This window comes from Chelmon rostratus, chromosome 8 (genome assembly GCF_017976325.1).
Source record: "Chelmon rostratus isolate fCheRos1 chromosome 8, fCheRos1.pri, whole genome shotgun sequence".
In the NCBI taxonomy this organism is placed as follows: Eukaryota; Metazoa; Chordata; class Actinopteri; order Chaetodontiformes; family Chaetodontidae; genus Chelmon; species Chelmon rostratus.
Genome location: NC_055665.1, coordinates 18,049,976 through 18,074,179, shown reverse-complemented (window position 1 = coordinate 18,074,179; position 24,204 = coordinate 18,049,976). Strand labels below are relative to the sequence as shown.

General features: G+C 44.1%; 1 protein-coding gene and 1 long non-coding RNA gene across 2 annotated transcripts in view; one reads left to right on the top strand and one right to left on the bottom strand.

Annotated features, from left to right (window-relative positions):
- Nucleotides 1–5,244: 5,244 nt before the first annotated feature.
- Nucleotides 5,245–21,339, bottom strand: sall3a (spalt-like transcription factor 3a). Its single transcript, XM_041943174.1, has 4 exons — nucleotides 20,257–21,339; nucleotides 8,412–11,567; nucleotides 7,624–7,955; nucleotides 5,245–6,905 (listed from the first exon to the last, which is right to left on the bottom strand). Exons 1-4 carry the CDS (start codon nucleotides 20,336–20,338, stop codon nucleotides 6,474–6,476), a joined length of 4,002 nt encoding a protein of 1,333 aa, XP_041799108.1. The 5' UTR covers nucleotides 20,339–21,339; the 3' UTR covers nucleotides 5,245–6,473.
- Nucleotides 21,340–24,060: 2,721 nt separating this feature from the next.
- LOC121610996 overlaps nucleotides 24,061–24,204 on the top strand; it is a 59,553-nt gene continuing 59,409 nt past the window's right edge. Inside the window, exon 1 of the long non-coding RNA XR_006007059.1 lies at nucleotides 24,061–24,124. This is a non-coding gene — a long non-coding RNA (uncharacterized LOC121610996). The remainder of the gene's footprint in view (nucleotides 24,125–24,204) is intronic.

Genomic DNA, 24,204 nt, shown 5'->3' with positions numbered 1-24,204 from the left:
ATGAGGAAGCTCTCCGCGGTCACGTGACTGCAGCGGAGCCTAATCATTGGACTGTTACAGTAAGCCTTGACAGTTTATTGGCATGGAATTCCATAATGGCACAGATCAATAGCAGCCCAGGAGGCTTCCCTCTCAGCCGGATTTGACACATTTGAATAAGTGCCGCCGAGGGGGAGCCGGCTCGTGTTGAGAGGAGTCAATCCCGCGGCCAGCAACGACATGTTAACCAGAATGATATTCATCTGCCGAAGACCGATCCCAGGACCAAAACAACTGCAACGGCAGCTACGAAACCCGCTGGGAAGTCTGCAAACTTTCCTGCCTCAGGACAAGGTGATCATCAAAAACTCTGAAAACAGTCTGAACAAATGATACACATACGTCCTGAGAATAAAAGATAAAATCAGGCCCGTGCCCTTCTCACCCCCCTCCTCCTGTGAGATCTCTGTGTTGGGAATAGAATAATATAAGGCTTAAGGGAGCAGGTTGTGAGATAAAAGGCCACATCACAATGATGATCTCTATCGATCGGCAACCTTGGGCACACAGAGGAGGTCCGGCATTTGTCACGTCGAAGCTGAACCCAATAGCTGATCCACGCCGCTCTCTGATGAATTGGCCCTGTTCGCCAAGTTTGTTTAATTGATGACGTGTTCCCTTTCAGGTGGACCACCACTATGTCCCACGCATGCATTGATTTTCCAAAACACCCCCACCTCTCCCCAAGCTTCTTTCTCCAGCTTTCTTTAAGCGCCGAACTGCGGAAGATAAACCCGACCCCACCTTGACTATACTAGACTTCGGCAACGTGGCGAGGGGAGCGTCCTTCAAGCTGCTCCTGACCAGCCAGTTAGACTTCCAGAGATGGATATACAGTGGCTCTTTGTGAGTGCAGAGGCCTGCTGGGTGTATCGACTTGAAAGCATTACGAGAAGTGAGCAGAAGTCGCATTCCTCAAAGAAGAGATGGAGCAGTTAGCTGACAGTTGTGCAGAAATACACACACACACACACAAAGGCACACAATGCAGTTTCATTTTCATGTCAGACGTGCATGAATGTCACAACTGTCACAGCACTAATGCCAATTAGAACTCAGGTTTAGTGACTTACAGTAATAATGGCGTTTTCTTAGCTCTCCGTGGTGAGTGGGGTTACATGCAGGTTCTAACAGCGGCTGGCTGTTGGATGCACACAGTGGGAGCGCATGAAAAGAATCCTGATGTGAACTAGTAACCACAGGCATGTTCTTTGGTTAGCAGTATCCAACTGTTGATCCCTCCCTGCACCAAACTGTTAATGTTTCAAAACGCTCACCGGGCTAAAGTGCACCACGCTTCAGCGACTCTCAACAATCCATACAGGAAAGAATTTGAATTTGTAAACCACACAATCCTATTCCAGGGGATCTGGAGTGCGTAACTTTGTCATCTTGAGAGCCTGCATGAAAACTAACACTTGCTGGAGCAGCCAAGCAACCAGTCAAGCGCTAGGTAGGCAGCTTTTGGCCATCAAAGGGAAATTCCAGCCTAATGGGGTTTCAGAGTTTCCAGTGTATCCCTCTACCATCCACAGAGAACAGTGATTACCTGAGGAGTGTTATCACACACACACATACATACACGACACGCACAAACACACACACACACACACACACATACACACACACACATCCCTTTCACACTCTCTTAACTTTAGAGTTTGTACTTCAGGTGGGTGCACATGCTTTAGACAAGCAAAAGTAAGTGTGGGAGTGAGTTTGACAGTGGAATGAGCACGAGGCTGAGTTTGTGGCATCATTACGGGACTTTGATTTTGCACAAATATAAAGGATAGCTAGCGAAGCACCTCAGCAAGCTACGGATTGACTCAAGAGCTGAGACACGGAAGTAAAAAAACAAAAAAACAAGAGACGCAGCACCAACAAAGGCAGGGAATTTTTGCAAAAATGCACACTTTTGGATTTAAAGCACATATCTCAGATCCCAGAGCCTCGAGAATGGGATTGGATTACTGTCGGCTAGATTTACTCCTGTGGCTCTTCGCCACTACATCATCGTAGGGCCCCCTGCCTCTGGATCAATGGGGATATTTACTGCGCCTGTTTCAGGGAGACTTTCACAGTAGGCAGGGCATTAAACAAACAGCCGACAGCCCCGTCCCAATGATGGCCTGTCTGTTCACACTGTGCCATGCCCAAATGTCACACATATTCACTTCAAACAGATAGCGCACAAACACGAGTGAAGTGCAGATAAAACAAGAAAGGCCAGGCAATTTGCTGTGTGTGCTGAACAAAGAGGAAAGCTGCCACATTTCAAGCAAAGGGAAAAAAAAAAACATCCAGGAGAAATGCAAAGGCATGTGGCGTTTACTTTCAGACAATTACTGTAGAATTGTAACTTAGTCTAGAATTATACTTGTTAAAGTCCTCTTAAATGGATACACCTCAAATAATTCCTCGTCTGCGTTTCCCCGGTTGCTCATAAACATTCTGTTTTTGACAGTAAAATGAAATTACACTTCACATGTTAGACATTTTATTGTAATGTATTACTCAATGGAAAAAAAAAAGTCTGGGTGGCATGCTGAAGACTTGTTATGGGAATAACAATGCAGCAGTGTCATATTTAAAACCTCGTTTAACCCCAACGTTGAGCTGGAAAGGCATCATAATTGAAATCACTTGAGGTGAAACAGTCCTCCTTCACAGAGGATTTCTATGAACAGCAACAGCCTATTGAATTATATTATAAATTTGAGAAGAATCGCCATTTAGAGAGTCAAACAACAGTCTTTACATGCACGTATACTGGCTGTCTGCAAAACCCTTTGCTAAATGCGTGCGCATGAGTCGAAGAATGGGTGGAATGTATTTTGTTTCCACTCAAATATGAGCAAAATGAGAGCCTTCATAGAGAAAAACAGTCCGTATGAAATTTCTTCATTACTCGACAATTCCACTGAGTAAGCCTGCGTGATCAGCTGACGGTGCAGTGTCAAACAATGGGCTCACAAACGGTAGCGCGCATTACCGAGCCAGTCCGAGGAGCTCCCGAGGGCAGAATTAGCTCTGATTCACCAACATGAAAACTGATATGTCCGTGTCCGCGAAAGTCAGGAGAAAAATAACACAAAAATAAATACTTATGGCTGAGCGGTGAAAGCTGATGTAAGCCGGACTTTGACGGACCAATCATCACTTAGGCCGCAGTGGATAATTCGCCGATTGGCCTCGTGGCTTTGCAGTAGGAGTACATTGTTGCTGTGATCGTGCGTTGTCTCCTAATATATATTATTACGTTTTTGCTGCGTTGAGGTTTCCAGAGTGGCTCAAGTAATTACATCTAATAGCAGTAGCTCAAACATGGCAGCCGCTCTGAAATTCCTGATAGAAACCCCACAGGCTTTCATTTGAATTGACAGGATGGGTGAACGCACAGGACATTCTGAAATCAGATCTTCAGGTTTGTTGTCCTGGAGAGGCTTCAACTGTTTTATTTTTGCCTCCGAGAGTGATTTATTGCCATGTTGTACAGGCTGACACGAAAATGAGTTTAAAGTAATCTCACTTTCTATACTGCGGAATTCACGATCAAGGCTTTAGTGGAGTGGATCACATCTGCCCGTCCAGTTGCCACAGATAAGCGTTAAAAAAAACTCTTTTGTTCTCAGTGATTAAAGTTAACATTAACTTTCATCTTGCACCTGATGTGGCTGCACGGTCCTCGCAGCAGGGATGTTTTTTTTTTTTCTTCCCTCCATCTCTAAGAATATTTGGTGTAATTCTGCTTTTGTCTTTTTTTATGTATGAGAAAGTGAGAACATGGGTATTTGTGTGGGAGTGTGAGATTGTGTGTGTGTGTGTTTGCCACATGTGGACCATGTGTCAACTGTGCTGCACCGGAGGGGGGGCTGAACGCTGGGAGGAGGCCGCCATCTCTTTTCGCATTCACACACACACACACACACACACACACACACACACACACACACACGGTTTCACTGATTTCCACACGGCGTACACAGCAGTGTTTCACACGTCTGCACTGCCACAGCAGCACAGGAAGGCGTCTTAGTTCGGAAGTGAAATGTCTTGACACACTGCTGGACAAACACAGATTGTCTCACACGTTCACATGTGAGTTCTTAATCTACTGTTCTATTACACAACAGCCACGGCAGGTTTAAGGTTATTATGGTTTTGTTTCAGCGTGGATTTTATGAGTTCAGCTGAACATTAATTCCAGCCGTATAGTCCTTTTTTATCATACAAATGTAGAAAATATAAGGGAGGGAATTTAAGTTTTTGTCATTGTTGTAGACTCAATAAATACCTGGAAAAAGCTCCTCAGTCTATTTCAGGAAAGTTTAGTTTTCATAATGCAGCATCTGACTAATGAATATATCATTATGATTCTGATATGTTTCATTACGTGCACAGATCAGTGGATATCCAGGATGTAAAGGAAGGCCAACATTACATCAGCTGCAACTGCAAATATCTGATCTTTTTCTTTTTTCTTTCTTTTTTAGTAATGTATAGATTGATATATATCCATACAGGAGAACACACACACACACACACACACACACACACACACACACATACACACTCAGACGTAGTATTAATTCAAAGTAAATATGAGTTATTCAAGAGCTTTTTTCAACCCTTAAAAAAGCCCATCGCAAAGCAACAACAGTAAAGAAAGGATTTAACAAAGGCCAAGAAGTTTTAGAGATAATTCTTTTTCCAGGTCACCATGAACTATTTAGGAATTATGGAATTATAATTAAAAAGAAATGTGTCCCAAAAGAGAAGGCAGAGATAGAACCAATTGATTTTGAAATGCATATATTAATTTCTTGCTAATTAATTGTATTGTTTGAATAGTGAAATGTCAAATACAACAGTTGTTGTTTGCATAATGATTTTAAAATATTTGTATTTAATTACACTTTTTTCAAAATCAGTTCGATGCTTTGTTGGTCAGTTAGGCCCACACAAAACCAGATATCCTGCCTGGACCTTTTCTTCTGACTGGATCTTTCCAGCTCTAGCGTATTGAATAATTCTCTAAATAAGGATTTAGAGGAATTTAAATAACAATAAAAATTATAATAAATAGAACTTGTCATCGACTCGATTGTATGTATCTGAAATTTCAATTTTAATTTATGGAAATAAAAGGTTGACAGAGAAAGGGTCGACGTGATGCAGATAAGGAAACCATCCAAACACACACCTGTTCTCTTTTTTTATTTAAGAAGGTTTTGATTGAGTGATGAGTTTGCACTCTGACAAGTAGCACAGATGCAATAACAGAGAACCGACTCTGCAAATTGTAGGAGTGGTACGCTGAAAACAATGAAAACAGCATGTGATAGATAGCTCAGTCAAAAGGTTAACGGTAACTCACAGACAAAACGTCTCGTTTTTAAAAAGTGCATTCACAAACATGACAAATACTCTCAACTCATGATGTCTATTTTTATGTGATACAAAATATGCATACCTGTTTTAGATTTGTCTGTATTTCTATACATAGATATTTCTTCAAAAGGATCACTTCTTTTCTCTTTTTACAAAGGTTAAAAGCAGGGTTGTGGTCATAGCAGCTTCGGATATCTCTTGCCTCTTTACCGTGTAACGTGATACACATAGTCTCAACAGATATCCAAATAAAACCTACCATTTTTATTCCGTTGTTCAACTCAAACGACATATTGTCTTTATTGAAAGAGATATTCATCAGTGAAGCCTGCAGTTTAGAAAAAAAATGGATCAATAAAATGCTTGGGCCATTAAATATATTTTTGTATACCCGCTTTTTTGTCAATATCATAAATACTAAAGACACAGGACAATATTATAAGACAATGCTGGGAGACTAAATGTAAAGATTAAAATAGTTCAAACATTATTTTTTTCAAGTTTTCTAGTTCATGAGAAAAAAAATCAGGCGAGCACAGAAACACTATACTTCGGTCTTTTCTTCAGTCTATCCATGGCCCTTTTATATTTAAAAGAGCAATCATAAACAGAGTTGCCAGACAAAGGCTAGACTGTCTTTTAACAAATATCTCTTCTTTTCTGTTTTAGTCCAGTCCAGACAAGATGTTTGCCCATCGTAAATGAGGCAGGATCCTGGTTTTCAAAGGAATTCATAAAAGCAGTCAAACATACTGATAAAAACCAATAAGTACCATGCAAATCTTGCAAGACGACATATTCTCAAACAAGAGACAAAGTATTCTTCGTATAGGCGAAATATCAAGTGAGGAGGGGATGGGTGAAAGGCAAAGACCTCTAATCAATACTAAATACTATATTTCCAAAACCAAACAAAAAATATTTAATCTGTACATAATATAGTACGCATGAGTTCAGACTGGATCAGCAGTTTCTTTCCATGTTGTTAGACTCTTAGTCTTTGCCAAACGCCTACCTTGGAATAATACAGAAAAGTCTTTTTAATTGATCCCAATCTCTTTGTTCTCCTCCATAAATCTGGAAAAGGGGCGGCTGGCCCCGACATCCAGACCAGCCTTCTCCATACCCGTCATGGGAGGGCTGCTGCCAGTGTGAACGCGGTCCATTCCTCCCGGCATGGCTCCCAAAGAAGTGATTCCTGCGCTGCCGAGGCTGACGGGCAGCTGGGTGATGCCTCCGTTCTGGATCACAGAGATCTCATTGTTCTTCATGGCCAGCCCGTTGGTGATGGCAGCTGCGTACTGGTTCCAGAAGCCCGGGTCGACGTTCATGGCCCGAGCCGCCAGATCCTTCTGGAACATCTCGCTGAACTTCATGGCATCCCCGCCCAGCAGGGCCATGGGATTCTCCACGGACAGTCGCCGACCCCTTCGGGCCGGAGCGTTGTTCCACATGTGTGTTCCCATGTGAACCTAAAATTAGCAAGACAATAAAAAGAAACATCATGAGTGTGTCGTTATAAGTCATAAATACTACTTCCAAGGAAAATACTACAAAAAAACAAACATTTTGTGGATGGGAATGAAACAGAGAAGGCTGAAAGTCAATATAAAAACAAACAGTTTGTAATACACTGAAATTTTATGTTAGAGTGTTGAAACTGTTGGAAATCGCTATAAAATGAACAGATCTCAAAACCAGAAGCTGTACATTTCAGCTTACTCTGTGTTGTTTAAATCATGCAAAGGGACAGCTTACTAAAATTAATTTTTAGACCATTTAATTCTGAATACATGTGTACTTTTACACATGAAATGGACTGACCTAAAATGGATAAATGTGAAAAGTGATGGGTTTATTATGAGATATTTTTATACTTGGTGAAGGTTGTCTGGCACCTCAGGAATGCAATCCTAGTGTTTCAGTGTTTGGTTGATATGTTTCCTAAAGAGGCGGATCAGCCCGTGTAAACAGCGATGTCAGCATTTAAAGAAAAGAATTGGAAATATCATATACAGCCTCAAAGAGGTTTAGTGATTTAACCCATGGGGACATAGAGTCCTCCTAAGCTTGTTGGCTGGAATTGATCCCAGCGTATTACACATAACGTGGTATGGTAAGCATCTTTGGAACCATAATGACCTCATTTACGTAAAATTTTAATTAATGCTATATTAAAGTGACTCATACCTTCAGATTGCCCTTTGTGGTGAAAGCTCTTCCACAAATAGAGCAGGCAAAAGGTTTTTCCCCAGTGTGTGTGCGCTCATGGATTTGCAGAGCGCTGGCAGAGGAAAAATTCTTCCCACATGAGTGGCAGTTGTGCTGCTTAGGAGTGCGTCGCGGAGGCGGGGGAGCCAACATGGGGTTTATGCTGGGACTCATGGTGGTCTGGGGCGCTGCAGCGGGAACCTGGATGCCCACAGGCAGGTGAGAGCTGTCGCTCAGAGACTTCCCATGTCCGTTCATTTCCATTTTGATCATGTTTGATGCAGTGCTGGCCAAATTAGGAGTGCTCAGCCCTGAGAAGGAAGAGGTCAAATTAAAATTAGAACGCTGATATAAAAACTGTACAGGGTAATTTTGTAAACTGTGAGCCTCATATGGCTGCAAGGTAGCTGCTTGAATTTGTCAGACTTGAAAACATATAAATTATCCTTCCCTGTTCAAGCCCACTGCATTAATTACAGACAGTTAACATTAACAGTGAACAAGGCATTTATTAATTTATTTATAAATTAATTAAATGAGTGAATACTTCCAAGTGTATATGCTCCTTCTCTGAATATCTATATATCATCTCTTATCATGTCAGATTTGCACTATATATATCAATATACAACATACTGAGTCACATATGGGGCAGATGTCATTGTGGTTGCATTATTTTTTTGTAATAACTGCACAGTAAATCTATATAGATATTTAATTCACTTTATATAAAGCATTCAGTTTTTCCTGATTTTACGTATACACACCTCGATCTCTATTTATAAATAGCATGTTGAAGTGGCTCTCCTCCTTGATAAAGTGCCTGCCAGGTTGAGTGGCAGTCAGGTCAAGGGCCCCAGTACCTTCTGTTGCCGAAAGCGGAGAGGGGGTCTCTGATTTTTCCGACTTCACTGTTGCCAAGCCAGCTGTATTGTTCTCCTGGCCATCCTCTGCTGTCGTGGCACTGCTGTTGTTATTATTGTTGAGTGTAGCTGGCGACTTGGATAGCTGGCTCTCAGAGTGGCTGTGAGCTGGGGACAAATGCTGCATAGAGCCAGAGGACTCAGACAAAGCAGGGCTCCCCAAGCTTTGACCTTCAGCATCCCCCACGACAGACAGGGAATCCGTGGCAAAGCAGTCGGTCTCTCCTCCAAAACTGCTGCCATTCTGCGCAAGCTTTTGACCAAATGAGCGGGTCATGTTGGCAGTGGAGTCAATCATCTTCATCTGGTTCTCCATTGCAGCAATGCTGGAGATGATGGAAATTGGTGGGGAGCTCCCAGGTGAATATGGTTTAGATGGGTCCTCTTCTATCTCTTTTAAGTCAACTTCATCTTCCATAGCCTGCTCCATTTCATCCAGAAGGTCATCATCATAATTACTCATCGCATCTAAGCTCTTCTCGTCATAGGAGAGGTCAGTGTCCATCTCCTGCAGGCTTTCAGGGACTGGGGTGTTGGGGATCTGCCCACCCATGTGCATACGGATATGCTGTTGTAAGACGACGGCATTGGTGAACTTCTTCTGACATATAGGGCAGGAGTGCTGGACCCTAAGTGGAGGTTTAGATCTATGGACACCAAAATGTGTTTTCAGGTTTCCCTTGGTGGTGAATGCTCGCCCACATATCTTGCATTTGAAAGGCCTCTCGCCAGTGTGGATGCGGTAGTGCATCTTGAGAGCACTCTGGCAGCTCAGGACGCGATGACAGATAACACACTGATTTGGGTCAGTCATCTTCTTGTCAATATTCTCAACAAGCTGCTGCAACTTTGATGTCTCTGAGGTTTGCATAGAGTCTAGGAGGCCTCCAAAAGGAAACTTGGCCTTAAACTGGTCTGAGAGCATGGGAAGGACAGGATGGGAGATGGGGTTAGAAACAGAGTTGGGGCTAGTGATGGGTTCGGTGACCTGGCCACTGTTGGAAGATGTGGTAGAAGTGACGGTAGAGGAAAGGACCACTTGAGTTACTGTGGTTGTGGTGGTGGTGTTCTCTCCTGGCCTAGTAGAGCAGCTTGGGGGCAGGAGAACACCTTCAGGTTTCAAGAGAGGAGGTGCATCACTCCCTGGGACGGGTTTTGGGGAGGGTGAAGTAGTGGTCATGCCAGAGTCAGAGACGATATTAGGGGACAAAGATGCACACTCGCTTGACGGTGGAGATGGCCTCTGAGGGGACCTGTTGAGCGGAGTGAGGCTAGGAGACTCGCCAAAACCTCCCATCATACTCGGCAACGTGGAAGGCAGCTGGAGCCCAACTGAGGTGGGAACCGTGGGGAGGACAGGTTTGCTGTCAAGCCATGTGGTTACAGGTTTTTCTGGGGGCAAAGACATTCCATATGGGATGCCTGAGCTTGTGGGAACATTGTCTAGGTACTCTGGTACAGGGTACGGGTTCATCTGAATATGTGGGTATTTCTCTTTGTGCCTCTGGAAGTGTACTTTCAGATTTCCCTTGGTGGAGAAACGGTTGCCACATATGTTGCATTTATAGGGCCTCTCTCCAGTGTGGGAACGCAGGTGGATCTGTAGGGCGCTGTCGCTGCCAAACACCTTGGCACAGAACCGACACTTATGTTTGAAGAAGGGGTCCTCGGAGCTGGGCTTAGTGTCAAACACAGACACATTTGGGGGCTTCCCCTTGCGGTGCTTCATCAGAGCCGAGAGGGGGTCGAGGGCATTGGCTGTGGCTGCTATGCTGGCCAGTGGGTTGGGGAAGATAACGCTGCTGGACGAGCTGTGAGGTATCAGCGGTAGACTGGAGGCAGAGCTCAGGAGGCTGCTGTGGCTGAGTGAGGGAGGGGTGGTGGAGTTCCTGGGAAGAGCTGAGCTGCTGCTGATGCCAGCGCCTCCTGTTACACTACTACTAGTGCTAATGTTGTTGTTTGTGACTGAGGATGAGCAGGAGGGAAGTAGAGAGGACAATCCAGTAACACTGGGTGGGGGAAAAGCCGAGTTATTTGAGGATGTGTTGGGGATTGAGGCGCTAGACTGCTGACTGCCACTTTGTGGTGTTTGAGAAAGAGGCCCTTCTATTGCTGAGGTCAGGGGTGAAGGGCCTTGACCATTGAGAGTAGCTGGCAACCGGACAGGCAGCTGATGGACAGGGGGAGTGATGAAGTTGTGTAGTTGAAGCTGACTTGCGACAGAGGGGACACAGGAGGATACAGGCCCCTGGTTTCCAGCAGCATTGCTGTGATGGTGGTTGAGAGCAGGCTGTGAGGCAGACTGTCTGTTCATCAGAGCCACCTGACTGCGTATCTGTTCTATCAGCTGCAACTGATGTATCTGCTGCTGCTGGAGGGCCATCAGCTGGTCCAGGATCATGGGAATAGCCATGGTGGAAACACCGCTGCCCGTCGCTGCCCTTACGCTCTGTGAAAACTGGGCGACTGCAACCCGGGTGCCATGCAGTGTCTCCAAGGTAACATTGGTGCTTGGCATGGCGTAGTTCGTGACAGTGGAGGGGATGACATCATTGAGCTGAGGTAGAGAGCTGTCTGGCTCAGGGGACGTCACATCTCTCTCTTCAGGATCCACATTTTTTTCAGGAGAAAGCTCTAGCTCCATCTGCTCGTCCTCCTTTTCTAGGACATTGACCCCGTTTAAGGTTGCTGTCTCTGGGATGTCATCCCCCTCACCAGCAGGACTGTGGTTCCCCTCCCTGGGGTCCTCGCTGTCAGCCTGCTCGCTAGGGCAGCTGGGGACAGGGGAGGGCTCTGTAGGGTACTCTTGGGAGGGGTTAGGTGTGTCCTCATTGTCATTCACTATGAGCACCAGGGGGTTTTTGGTGCAGTTCTTTAAATGTTCGCAGAAGTCTGACCACTTGAAGAACTCAGCACAACACTTCTCACATACATGCGTCTCCTCACTGCCACTGCGGCTCTCATTCCCGCTGTCGGCATCATCCAGCACAACACCTCGGGCTAAAGGGAGGGGAGAGGGTCAGGGGAGTGAAGGGGGAGAGGGAAGGAGGGAGGTGGGAGCAAAGAAAAAAAGAAGAATTAATGAATAAATAGTCAATAAAGAATCCACACATATTTTGCAGTGCACTGCTGCAAAGATTTAACCTTTGATTTTTTTTCCTCTCTTTTAACATAACCAAAATCAATATTCTTTTTTATTTTTTTTCACTCCGAACAAATTGCCCTAGTTCACCAATTCTCAAGACCCAGGTTTGTGCATTCACACCCTCTCCATAGAGCCAGCTAATAATTTTCTTTGTGCAATCCATCAAATTATGAGGGCCTATCAATTGTGGATACTGCCGCTTAATGAAATTCCATAGAACCTATTGATTTCCAATATTTCATACAATTCACAGCTGCCTCATCAGTTGGGTACAAATCAGGACTTTGATGGCCCCATTAGGATTCCCCTCTGCTATCCAGCCCAGCCATTTCCACCTGAATTTCAAATGCCTGGGCCTTTTCAGTTAGCATTGGAAAGGCAATACTTTAGCCCTGAATCTAAGCAAATGACTTTAGACTGGAATATATTCTTTTGTTATGAAGTCAGGAAAATTGTGTTGTCAACAATAAATACCCAGATCTGTTGAATATCAAGCCCTTATACAGTCCCTGCACTAGTCACTGTTCATGTGGGGCATTTAGAATATGTGCAACCAAATCTTTAATTTAAAATTATTCCCACTTTGAAGTGTTTTTTGAAATACAAAACATTCCCTGTCAGTTGAGAAGTTCCCAGTGTTTCTCTCTCTCTCTCTCTCTCTCTCTCTCCCTCTCCCATGGTCTCTGAAATAAGACTCAACAAATTACATGCTAGTGCCATGGCAGCAAAGACTCTGATTAGTTACACATGTTTAATCACAGTTGTAGGAAGCCACTTCCTCTTCCACATGCAACCATCAAGAGCCAAACAAGCCAGCGTGAGCTCTGAACATGGACCTAATTCACACCTGATCAAAACCATGTAAAAATGGCCTCCCTTGTATGTTTATTTTTTGTGTTCAAGCAGTTACTCTGTGTGTGTCTATGTGTGTGTGTGTATGTGCATGTGTGTGTGTGGGTGGGTGTGTGCTGCTCGTGGCCGTATACATATTTCCCTTTCATTACGAGTAGGAAGTGTGCTCAGTCACCACCACAGCATCCTGCACGTACTTTATTTCAGTTTACACTCAAAGACCCGGCATATAACTGGCAATGTAATTATTTATATACAAATTAAACAATTTCATACACACTTTACACTATAAAAAATGTTTGGACAATTTAATAGGCATTTTTGCAAATAGAAGTGATTCATTACGCGAAAAGATGGCCACTTTAAAAAAGCTGCCATAAAACAAGGTTAAGTTAATAGTTCTTAGGTGAGTTAATAATTTCTTTTAAAAGGGGCTCACAGCTAGTAAAAGAGTAAAAAGAAAGGTTTTATAATTGTTTGCACGCTGCATATGGGACTATATGTCTTAACAAACACACACACACACACACACACACAAACTGTCATGAATAAAGTCAGTAACTGATTACATTTATACACATTTAATAAGAGGCGTTCAACTCACCAAATAGACTGAACCAGCCTGAGCTATGAATGTAAGAGGTAAAAAGACATTACCTCTAAAAACTGCACAGACCGCACATTCACTCAACATTAAAGCTCCTGATATGCTTTGTAAGTGAGTAATCTTGAGATTCTTATGCTCGTTTCAAAGGTTCAAGGAGTAAGACATGTTGAAGCAGACATGAAGCATTCGTGCCAATTACAGTGACTCATTAGCAAAGAAATTCATCACTCCTCCTGTAATTTCTGTCCAAGGGGGGTATGAGCCATCAAGGTGTCTGTAACTTAATTAATGATCAGCACAAAGGCTTTGGACAGGCTCCGTGGTCTCATCCTCACTGGGGGCAGGGCTGACGAAACGAGATATTATTTTACTTAACCACGTATGTTTCCAGGTTAAATTAGGGGAAAAAAACTTAAAGAAAATAAAATGTAAAATCCTCCATTTTCATTTTGTTTGTGCATTATTTCCACTTTGCGATATCAATGTCACCTCCTTTTCCCTTTCCACCAAACTCCAGACACATTCCATTAAAACAAGAAGAACAACAAAAAAGGGACATTCATCATTTTCTTAAATTCTGTTAGATACCATCACTAAAAGGCTCGAATCCTAAACAAGAATCGAGGAGTGGAAAGGAGCAAGTGAGTGGGAACGTCAGCGACACGTGACAGCAGGCTGAAAATCTCCTTAGGCGAACAGCGGACAGCAGAACTCATTTCCATAATTGGGGGTTGAAAGGTCAACGCAAATGAGTAGGCATTGTGTTGAGCTGATTAGTTATTAGAATGGTATTACTGTCAATCTCTTTTATTCATTCATACAATTACAAGTGGGGGCCTTTGTATGCCTCTGACCTCACACACACACACACACACACACAGTCTGACACGTTTTTTCACGCACATGTAGACAGACAAAGAATACACACACAGTGCACGCGTATCTATAGGGATAAACACCTAAAACACACACGCGCATGCTTCTTGCTGTCAGTAAAGGACATCTATCTCGAGTGCGTGGCAGTGTGCTTGTACAGGCCTTCCTTGTCAAATTTGCCCTTTGAAGAGCCAGATTTTTTCTGACCTTAAAGTGGAGACGTTGTAATTTGTCCTACTTTAAAATACATTTTGTGAATTTAATTTTGAAATTTGCTTTTTGATCTGAAAATGTCCTCACTTTTCATTTCCAGTTGCAACATTCATTATAAGCACAGTCAAAGATTTTTTTTTTTATCTATTTATTGTAAGTTTTGCACCGTTGATAACATAATTGACTCATTTAAAAATGTGCTCTGTGCCACTTTGAAAAAGGTTTCAGAAACCGTTCAGGTGGGATTTTGCTTTGGTTTCTGACGGTTTGAACATTGCTGAAATTACAAAGTATTACAATACAGGCCACACTGGTGTGCTGCTATTACTTATATTTACTTTACTTACTTATTATTTTTTGTTTTTGATGGGAGTATTATAACGCTGTATGAGCTCAAAGTATTTCTATTTGCATTTAAGATGGCCCTGGAACAGTAAGGTGCCACTGTGCTGTGCAGCTGTGTGAAGGCGACATTTTGTGGTTGTTCTGTGTTTGCAAGACAGTGAAAGTGTGTGTGTGTCTGTGTGTGTGTGTGTGTGTGTGTGTGTGTGTGTGTGTGTGTGTGGGGGGGGGGGGGGGGGGGGGGGGGGGTGTATTGATTTTCCTATACCATGAGAAAGGAAAGGATGGAAAAAAATCCAATCCGTTTCTCATTCCTTTAAGAGTCTTCATTTACTCAGATGCAAATATTAAGCTGAACGCAGTCAATAGGGGGATTGTAGACATTGAATCTGTGTGTCCGCTATCTTGCTCAGCAATCTTTGGCATGCTAACTGAAACCACTAATCTGACATATTATATCAGATGAGGTATTCATGCTTTCCACCGATCCTGTGAAAGCCACAGAGACGAGCATTGAGCGAAGCATTGAGCAATTATTAATTCTCCCATTCTTAACAATTTCCAGATTCATGTAATGAACACACACACACAGACAATGACACTGGTAGCATTTACTCGGTTTAGGTAAAGTCACTGGTATCTCGTGTAAAAGGGGTCATTTCAAACACACTGCATCCTAAACTATTCTCAGCTCACACACACACTCTGTCAAGCTGTGATATTTTTCGTTTCATTCTCATTATTCCACAGAGTGAGAGCGGTCATCTCCAGAAAGTGTCTGCACTTGCAGCCTTACCAGAACTGCCCCCCCTTCTGCCCCTTTAAAATGCATTCTTCTCAAGCATCTGAGGATAGCTTAGGACCCTTAAAGAGAGACGCATCACTGTAGGTCCTGCCCAAGTTGGGAAGGGAGGGCGAAAAAAAAAGAGGCCTGCTGGGTTCAACAATGTTGGAATTCTTGCGCCACTTAACATTTTTCCATTGTGTTCTTTGATCACGCATCCACGGCTCCACTCTGTCATAAATGAGTTATTTGAGCCATGAATTTTGGAGTTATTTTTCTATTTAAATTGATTTGACAGACAACTGTTTTGACTGATCGTGTGTATGTTGCTGCATTTTAACTTGGGCATTGGTCTGTCAGCACAGGATCACTCAGGACGCAGAAGAAGAAAAATCACACTTTACTTTGATCGTGTGCCTTTGTGAAGTGTTAATTCCTGTTTTAAAAATACTGCGGTCACTGGTTCAGCGTTGATTTCACTCCACTAATTCTATCTCTCGCTGTATTTTTTTAAACCCACAGAAACAACAAACAAAATGATCTTTTTTTTTCTGCTACTGCGCAGTTCCTGGACAGAAATATCTTGTCCATAACCACAGAAAGGTCTCCTCCAATGATTCCACGCATCCTCAGACCTGCAGAGGCTCGAGCGTCCTCAGCACAGCGCTGTGTGTGTGTGTGCGTGTCATCGGCCTGGTCAGCCCTTCTGCAGAGTGGTACAGTCATATCTGCGCTAACAGAGAGGCCTTTGTCATCGCCTGCAGATGTGGAGCAGCCAAAACATTAACGATTTGTTTGTGTAAGCATTTGCAATACAGTATTCAATGACGGCACTCTGTCCAGATGACTGTGTCGCCCGTCAAGACGGCTCTCTGTCTCCGGGTGTGGATTTACAAACCAGCTCGGGACGTGGCTTTAGGATCTAATGGTCGCTCATCCTCAGCAGGCCAAAGGCATATTTAATAGATTCTAGAGCGTTGGATGCTAATTTTCAAATAAGAAAACTGGTTCACCTTTTACACCCAAAAAGCCTAGCACCATCAGTGACAAACAGAAACGTCACAGCTGACGTTGATAAAAATCAGAAAATGTACCTTTTCAGTTCATGGTGTGTTAGCTTTCTCTTAAATCCCCCTAAAATCTGCTGTTTAGTCTAATGTTAAATAGTCCTCCTCTCTCCTGACTAGTCCTTCCTCTCAATCAGGATCTTACTTGTTCGTGTGTGTTTTCAGTGCTGAGTAGTAATTAAGACACAGCCATATTTGAGTGCCTTCTTGAAGACATCTTTGGCACAACTATGTGGGTGGTCCAGAGGCCTGCACCCAATGGTGAGAGGGGATTAAAACAAAAGCCAAACAAAGCCCCACTGCAGGGGAACCATGTTGTCACTGTCAGGAGGGATTTCCTCACTATATTATATTTTTTGCACCTCATAACTATGCATACTCCTGCCTCAAACACTCGCTTACGGATGGGAGAAAAAGTTTAAACACTGTGAGTGTTTTTGAGAGTTCGATAAAGATTTTGACACTGAATAAATGTGAATATGTGTGTGAAAAAAGGATAAAAAATGAAAACATGAACCCTGCTCGCAGTCGTCCACCTGTTCACTGAAAGCACAACCAGCTTGCTTTTCCGGAGATGACCCCTGAGATGTCGAAAATATAATTTTGATAACATCGATAAAATGTCCTTTTCTTGGTTGAAATTGATCATATACGTCCATAGCTGGGGAAATTCTCCTCTGGAAATTCCTCTAAACAGGAGTCAGCACAAGTGTATTCACATGCAATATGTACGCCACCGCCTCCCACACATTCCACATGCACACCTCCAGAGACACTGGATGCAGAGGAAGCAACGGCGAGATGGAAAGCCCGTCGCTGTTCACACTTTCTAGGACACAAGTAAACTGTGCTGCCAAGGTCAACGGCACGCATGTTCTAATTGTACAAGGAGCTTGACATCGAGCAGGAGGACCTGGCTGCCCGGGGCTGGACAAAGGTTAAGTCAGCAAGCTTTATAAAAGCACTCCTAAGCAGACTCCCCCCACCTCTCCTCTCTCCATCCTGACACACACACACGCACACACACACACACACACACACACACACACAACCCCCCATGCCCCCAGGGGGCAAATGTCCGGAAGGCCTGAGGGGGGAGATGATATGCCAGACGAGCTTGTTGGCACTTGATTTTAGTTTTTCATCTTTTCAGGGATGCAGCATGATAAAGAGGTCCTCACTGAGCGGCAGTGGACACAAGTGAGAGAAATTCACACAAAAATATAAATAAATAAAGGTCAGATCAAACTGAAGACTTGGAAAAACCTGGACACACAAGGTGAGGTTTATACCCGAGCTGCTAAATGCTCTGCTTAATTCCTTGTTTGATGGCTATTTTCTTGAACTGCGCTGCAGACAGAGTGTGTGTCCTTGAGCACAATTCGAATGCTTGACTTTCTCTTTGCCACTGGCCCGACATACATGGATTTAAAGTCTAAATCAAGCAGCGGCCGACAATTGGAACTTCCGAATTCCTTCAACATTATATGCAATGATTTGTCAAGGCCAGCGATCAATAGTGTCGTCACGAGCTGCACCGCGGCAATAGGAGAATCTGATCATGCTGCGCTGACAGCCTGATATTCGGAGCTTGTCTGTAAGGTAGCTTTGGATGAGACATGGTATTATTAGGTTTATCTAAGTGTGTATGGGCTCGCTGTGCCCTGCCAAAGGCTTGGGATTGTTTCACCGCGACGTCTGTCCTGAAAACAAGCGAGCCAGTATAGTGCTCCGGCGAGGACAGGCAAGAACATTCCACGGCCACTTCCAGTCTTAAGCACAATGGTGTGGATGCTATGTGTTACCCACAACGCAGTCTGTGTGTGTGTGTGTGTGTGTGTTTATTCTAAAGCTACACAGCCATGCAGGACGGTGTGTGTTAAAATAATGGAGAACAGAATCCAAGCAAAAAGCATGTTTTTTTTTCTAATTCTACACATATTTCCTCTCTTGGTGGATCCGTCTTCAGACTGTTTTCTGCTTCACAAATTGCAAAAAATATTTTCAAATGAAATGTAAATTTTATGTCTGGGAAAGGAAGTTTTTTCTTGTCATGGTCCTACAGGACAGCAACCTGCTGGATGTTTCCTATCTCTGACCAAAATCTGGGAAAGGTGACCTCGACATTAAAAGCAGAAACAATGTTTGTGTTCAAACGTGAATCGCCCTGAAATTAGAAAAATGCACAGAGCAAACCGGACAAAAGAGCCAAGAGTCAACGGCCTGACCCCCCCTCACCATCACGCCAACATTTCCCCATGCAAAGAGAGCTGCTCCCCAGAGATTACATCACGCATTTCTATTGTAAAGAAGCCCTGCAAAGAGTGTGTGTGCATGCAACTGGGTGTGTGTGTTGGCTAACATGAGCCTATAGTGAGGTGCAAATAAAAGCAGTGATTTGTCAGGAGCAGCCAGGTTTATGGATGCCCCAAAAGAAACAGACCTCTTACAGTGAATGCCATTAAATGTGATGATTTTCATAGTAAAAACTGCATTGTTATAGGTGTAGGGTGTTTATTCAAGTTATCTAAAATTACTATATTAACTTATCTTTATCCTCGTGGACAAAATCTGATTTCCTTCTGCGTGTACTGCCTTTATAAAACACAGCTATTAAAAATACTACAAAAATGTTGCAAATTTTAAAAGAATAACGCGGATTTTTTTGCATTTTACGTAAGATAAATAATAACCCTACAGTTGTCATGTTGTTGATACAATTCCTCCAGCATTACGCCTCGCTTAAGACGTGACTTTGGCACTATAATGCTCGTTTTATTGCGCAAAAGCCTGAGTCTACAGAATAAACATGAATGAGCCTTTTTTTTCCCCTCCACAGCGAGGACGAGCTCTGTCAACCGATCTTGTCGACATTGTGAGCAAAAGGGAACAAATCAAGTGTGCTAAATTTATGTGAGGGGGGGGTAAACAAAAACATTTCCATAACAAAACAAGGCTTCGACCTGCAACAGAGTCCGCATTTTGCTCCTCGCAGAGCAAGACAGGCGCTCAGGGACAAAAGACACTAACGCAGAATAAACAGTAAAAACTAAATGGAACGCTTTTTATTTTTTTTTTCAATAAAAAATATACATTAGTTGCATGATTTACTTTTATATCCGCCGAATAATAATTTTACACTTCTGTGAGTGAATGTCAAATAATTTTCAACTTCTCATATCGTGTGTGTATGCACGTTTGCCCGTGTATTTTAAGCGTGCGCGCATGCACATACAAAGTCAACTGTATAAGATTTCAAAGAGGTATTTAAGAAAACAGCTCCCATATCCGACGCACAGCGGAGTGTTCAAATAAATGTTTCCAAACAGGTTTTTCGAAAAAAGGCCTCCAGCACGCAATATAAATGCTGTAAGTGCAAAGTGCTGCAGATGAATATGTGCATCGGTTATATTCACGTTAAAAGTCAGCCAACAGCCGCAACAGTGCATGCAGCCTGAGCGAGATGCAGGTCGAAATAAAACCCAACTTCTGCAACGAGAGCTGCACACTTCCCTGTCAACTGAAGGAGCGACGTTTGACTTGATAACTGCACCACAGCGGATTTATTACAAAATAATTGCATGTATATAGAAGAAATTAATCTAATCGGAAAGCCAACAATAATCCAAATAAATCCAAACGCCCCATTTAAGGTCAAACTTAAAGAAAGGAGTTTATAAAAAAAAAAAAAAAAAAAAAAGCTTCTAAAACAGTGTGAGGAGCAGAGCAGAGCTGCAAGGAGGAAGTTGTCTGTTGGAAACGGAGACCTGGAGGAGAGAGCTCAGCTGATCGCGTCCACTCACCGTGCTCGGAGACCACCCCGGCTAGTGCGGGATCCTCGTCCGACTTGAGGTGCTGCGGCTTGGCTTGCTTGCGTCGGGACATGCTGCTGGCGTCAGTGCTGGCGATGCTTCTGATTTTGCGCTCCGAGATGTCTCTGCGTTTTGCAGATACATCAGCGAAGAGCGAATGAATCAACACAGGTGGGGGGGAAAAAAGTTCGCAAACAGTCTGGTAGCGGAGAGGGGAGAAGGGGGGGACAAAAAAAAAGAAAATCTGAAATTAGCCGGTGTTGCTGCCGCCGCTGCTGTTGCTGTGCGTTGGATTGCGCATGTCGGTATAATAATTATGATAGTGAATAATGCCTCGCGATTAATGGCACCGTGTGAAGGTGGGGAGGATTGGCTGGAGTCCAGCGGACGCGCATTGGATATGGTAATGAGGGACGGACTAAGCAATTAGCCGCTTCACTCTCAGACTTTATCCGTCTCTTTTCTCTTTACTATCCAGCCTCCCCCAACAACACAACACAACACACCAAATCTGTTGTTATGCCCAGCTCACGGGGTAGGTGGGAGGGTGGGGGGGTCTTCAGCAGGGAAACGTCAGGCTCTTTCTGTCCCCTCCTTTTCGCGAAGCGCACCGACTCACAAGTGCCGAGGATTCACCGCCGCGTCTCTTCTCGAAGTATCTCTCATCTTCATCACTCTGACCTTCGCGATCCCACTTTTAGCTCAGAACTTCGCGTCTTTCTCATAAAGTCTTATCTCGAGAGCTTGGTTCAGTTCTCGCACTTTCTCTCCCTCGGTAACTTTTTGTGTGAGTGTGTGTTTGCCGAGGTTGAACACGCACCTCCTTCTGAACTGGACTCAAATGAAGCGATGTTTACGGTCTGAGGTGTTTCAGGGTTTTAAAGTTTTCTCATGATGGGCATCTTCCCGGTGAAGTAGCTGCCTTTTGACTTGATAACCGGAAAGTCGACGGGACGAGTAAAGTTCTTGACAATCACAATAAATTGTTTTTTTTTTCTAATGGCGCAGCTCCGCTCTAAAAACTTTGACGCGCGTCTTCCGAGAAAACGGCGCCACGATTAGCAGCAGTCCTCCTCTCGGCTACAACACCAATGTCAGTGTGAGCAAAAAAACAAAAAAAAAACAAAAACTCATCTGTCCCGCACAAAGACAAGTCGCTTCAGTGTTCCTGATCGCGGCGAACTTCCCCTCGTCCTCCTCCTCTCGCCGTGTTTTAGCTCCCGGTTGCGCCCTCGCCTCGGTGCGCTCTCCAAAAGTGGCTTTTTCTGGATGTTTGATGGCCAAAACACTCAAACGCCGCTCGTTGTCCAAGTGAAAGCATCAGCCGGTGTCTCCCCTTCAGTCGGCTCGCCGGCTCACATCGAAGCCAACTTTGGAGTTATCTTCTGGCAGCCCGCTAGCGCGCTCGGTCTGTCGGTGTTGGGCATGGCTCCGTATGTGGGGGACTGCGCTGTGTGTGAGAGTTAACCCCCAAGCAGAGGTTCAGCCCATTGCTTTCAGCCACCACTAGGATGTACCACCACGTTACTGTTCAATGGATCGCCCTCAGACTCCGGTGTGAACACCCAGATTTGACCTCCCATCATATAATATCTCACAGCTCTTAGCTGTAATAGCTCGCCTGTCATATTAATCTGGCAGAGTATATATATTTTTTTATGAGAGCGGCGATTTTGTGGTTCCAAGGTAGGCTCTCCATCACAGCCTCCTACTTTTATGTTAACTTTTGTTCTAGTTTATGGACATTTTACGCACGGTGGCAACCGCTGGACATGTAGTTTGTCCTTTGCTGACGGTAATCACATCCTGGTGATTTACTGTGAAAATAAAAAGTGAAAATTATTTTGCAGCGTCCTGTTAGACCGTGTGCTCAATTGAAAACAGCACATAAACACAATTCTTCATGCTTTTTTCTTTCCATCTTTCTAGCACATGCTTACAATGAAAAGAGGTGAAAAGAGACGCGGTGGTGCGCGGTGGTGCCAGCTCCTTGTGTTACTGAATAAACACATTAACCCTTTGCTTCGCACATTTCCATTTGCATTAAAATCTCTGGATGCATGGGGTCACATTAATGAGGAGAGGATTGGAAGGATTAAGATGTGCCAGGCCGGCTGCCATGTAAATAAGAGATGACGCGCGCGTCCTTTTTTATTGATAAACAGCATTTATGAAGGAACGTCAAGCTGTTTTTTTTATTTTTTATTTTAGCTTCACATGATAGGTGTCTTTAATCTAAATAATTGCGTGCTTTAATATACAATAAGTTATTAAAAACAATGCTGATCATGTGGTGTTTGTTAACGTGCATTTCTAAATAAATTAGAAGCATTTTACTTGACAGAGCCTGAGCTTTTTTTCAGCTGGAGGGGGCTCAGTTAGCGCTCCCCCTCCCTCTCCCTCCTGTCGCTTTGACTTGTCTATTCCCCTGTGTCCACCTCATATGAGAGACAAATCTGTTGACAACAAGGTCGCCCTGTGAACAAAACTTTCTTTTCTCTCTCTCTCTCTCTTCCTCCTCTTCCTCCTTCTCCTTCTCCTTCCATCATCCGCCTAGAAGTTATGTCCAAAAGGCTGTTATTATCTGGTATTAATAGATGCAGCCCCAGGAAGACAAAATCAGCTATTGATAATTGCAAGGAGTATACGGCAGCTACTGTATCGATCGGCGTGTCCTCCACTCCCCTGGTACTGAGAGATAAGGAGACACACTCTTTAGAGCAATATAATTTCTTTTGACCTATCTGCTTGCTACAGACTTATGATGAATAGCCAGAGTGGCTGAAGTCCTTTATCACCGAAGTTACCCCCTTGATATAATATTGATTCTTTATAACTAGCTCGCCACACAAAAATCAAACTGTCCACTTGGCCATCATCATCATCAATATCATCACAAAGGCGCAGGAATGAAGATCCCCGCGCCGCGAGCGCAGAGCTTTTACAATCTCCTCTGTAGGCCTAATCTTTATTTTGCTGATGATGAAAGGAGAGGGGAAACGAGGCAAGGTGCCATTTAAGACGACGTGCCATTTAATCCGGTATAGACTACACGCGCGCGCGCGCACACCCACACACACGCACGGAGGGAGGGAGGATCAGGTCAGGATTGCCAAACTGCTCGCACTTCTGGGAAAGTCATTAATTTTGGTGCGAGATTTTTGATGACAGGAAGGTTTTCTGTCTGATTTTAGGCTCCACGCGAGCTTCCATTCTGCCTCCATACCTATCCCATAATTTCTTCCAACTGATATGACAGGATGAAAAAGGTCCACCCGCCCATATGGAGCTATTAAAATGACTATTGGAAGAGCTTAATGCCACACAACACAGCTCTTTCATTCTGACAGCGGCGGAAAAGTAAAATTGGCGCGCTTGTTTTATGACACAGCTGATGCCGGATGCGCCTCAGAGGTGTCTTTTAACCTTAAAGGACGGCCTGCTTTTGCTGCATAGCTGGAGCCCCCGTAGCGGCTATTACAGCGGGGGCCACTCTCCCTATTCACCGAGAGAGTGGAGGGGGTGGAGGGAGGGGGAAGGAGGGGAGGGGAGGAGGGGTGGGGGCGAGGGATGGAGAGAGGGTGGGAGAGAAGGGACGTGTAATCACCCAAACAACCATTTTTACCCATTTCACCCCTTCTGGATCTGTGTCGCAAGGTAAGAAAGAGGCTGCTCGGCTTCCTCGCCGGCCCTCTCTGCATCATAAAGTGCATCGGCTGACTTCTGGAAGAACTCCTCTTCCTCTCTCCCCCCTCTCTCTCCTCTCTCTCTCTCTCACTCTGCAGTCTGCCGTGAGGTTATCTGTCTTTCACTGCGGATACCGGGAAGGGAGGCCGGACCGCGAGGGAGACGCCAAGAGGTAAATGACGCTCGCGGTTTCAATGTATTCTTCGTCTTCTTTTTTTCTGTGGATCTGCGTCATTGTACAAGAAGACGTGA

Bases quoted from the DNA above. Each gene is read 5' to 3' on its own strand.
- sall3a (XM_041943174.1), bottom strand. From the start codon at position 20,338: ATGTCCCGACGCAAGCAAGCCAAGCCGCAGCACCTCAAGTCGGACGAG. The intron at 11,568-20,256 runs GTGAGTGGACGC...CCCTCCCTTTAG, and splicing joins CGGGGTGGTCTCCGAGCACG to CCCGAGGTGTTGTGCTGGAT. The intron at 6,906-7,623 runs GTATGAGTCACT...TGCTAATTTTAG, and splicing joins CCACAAAGGGCAATCTGAAG to GTTCACATGGGAACACACAT.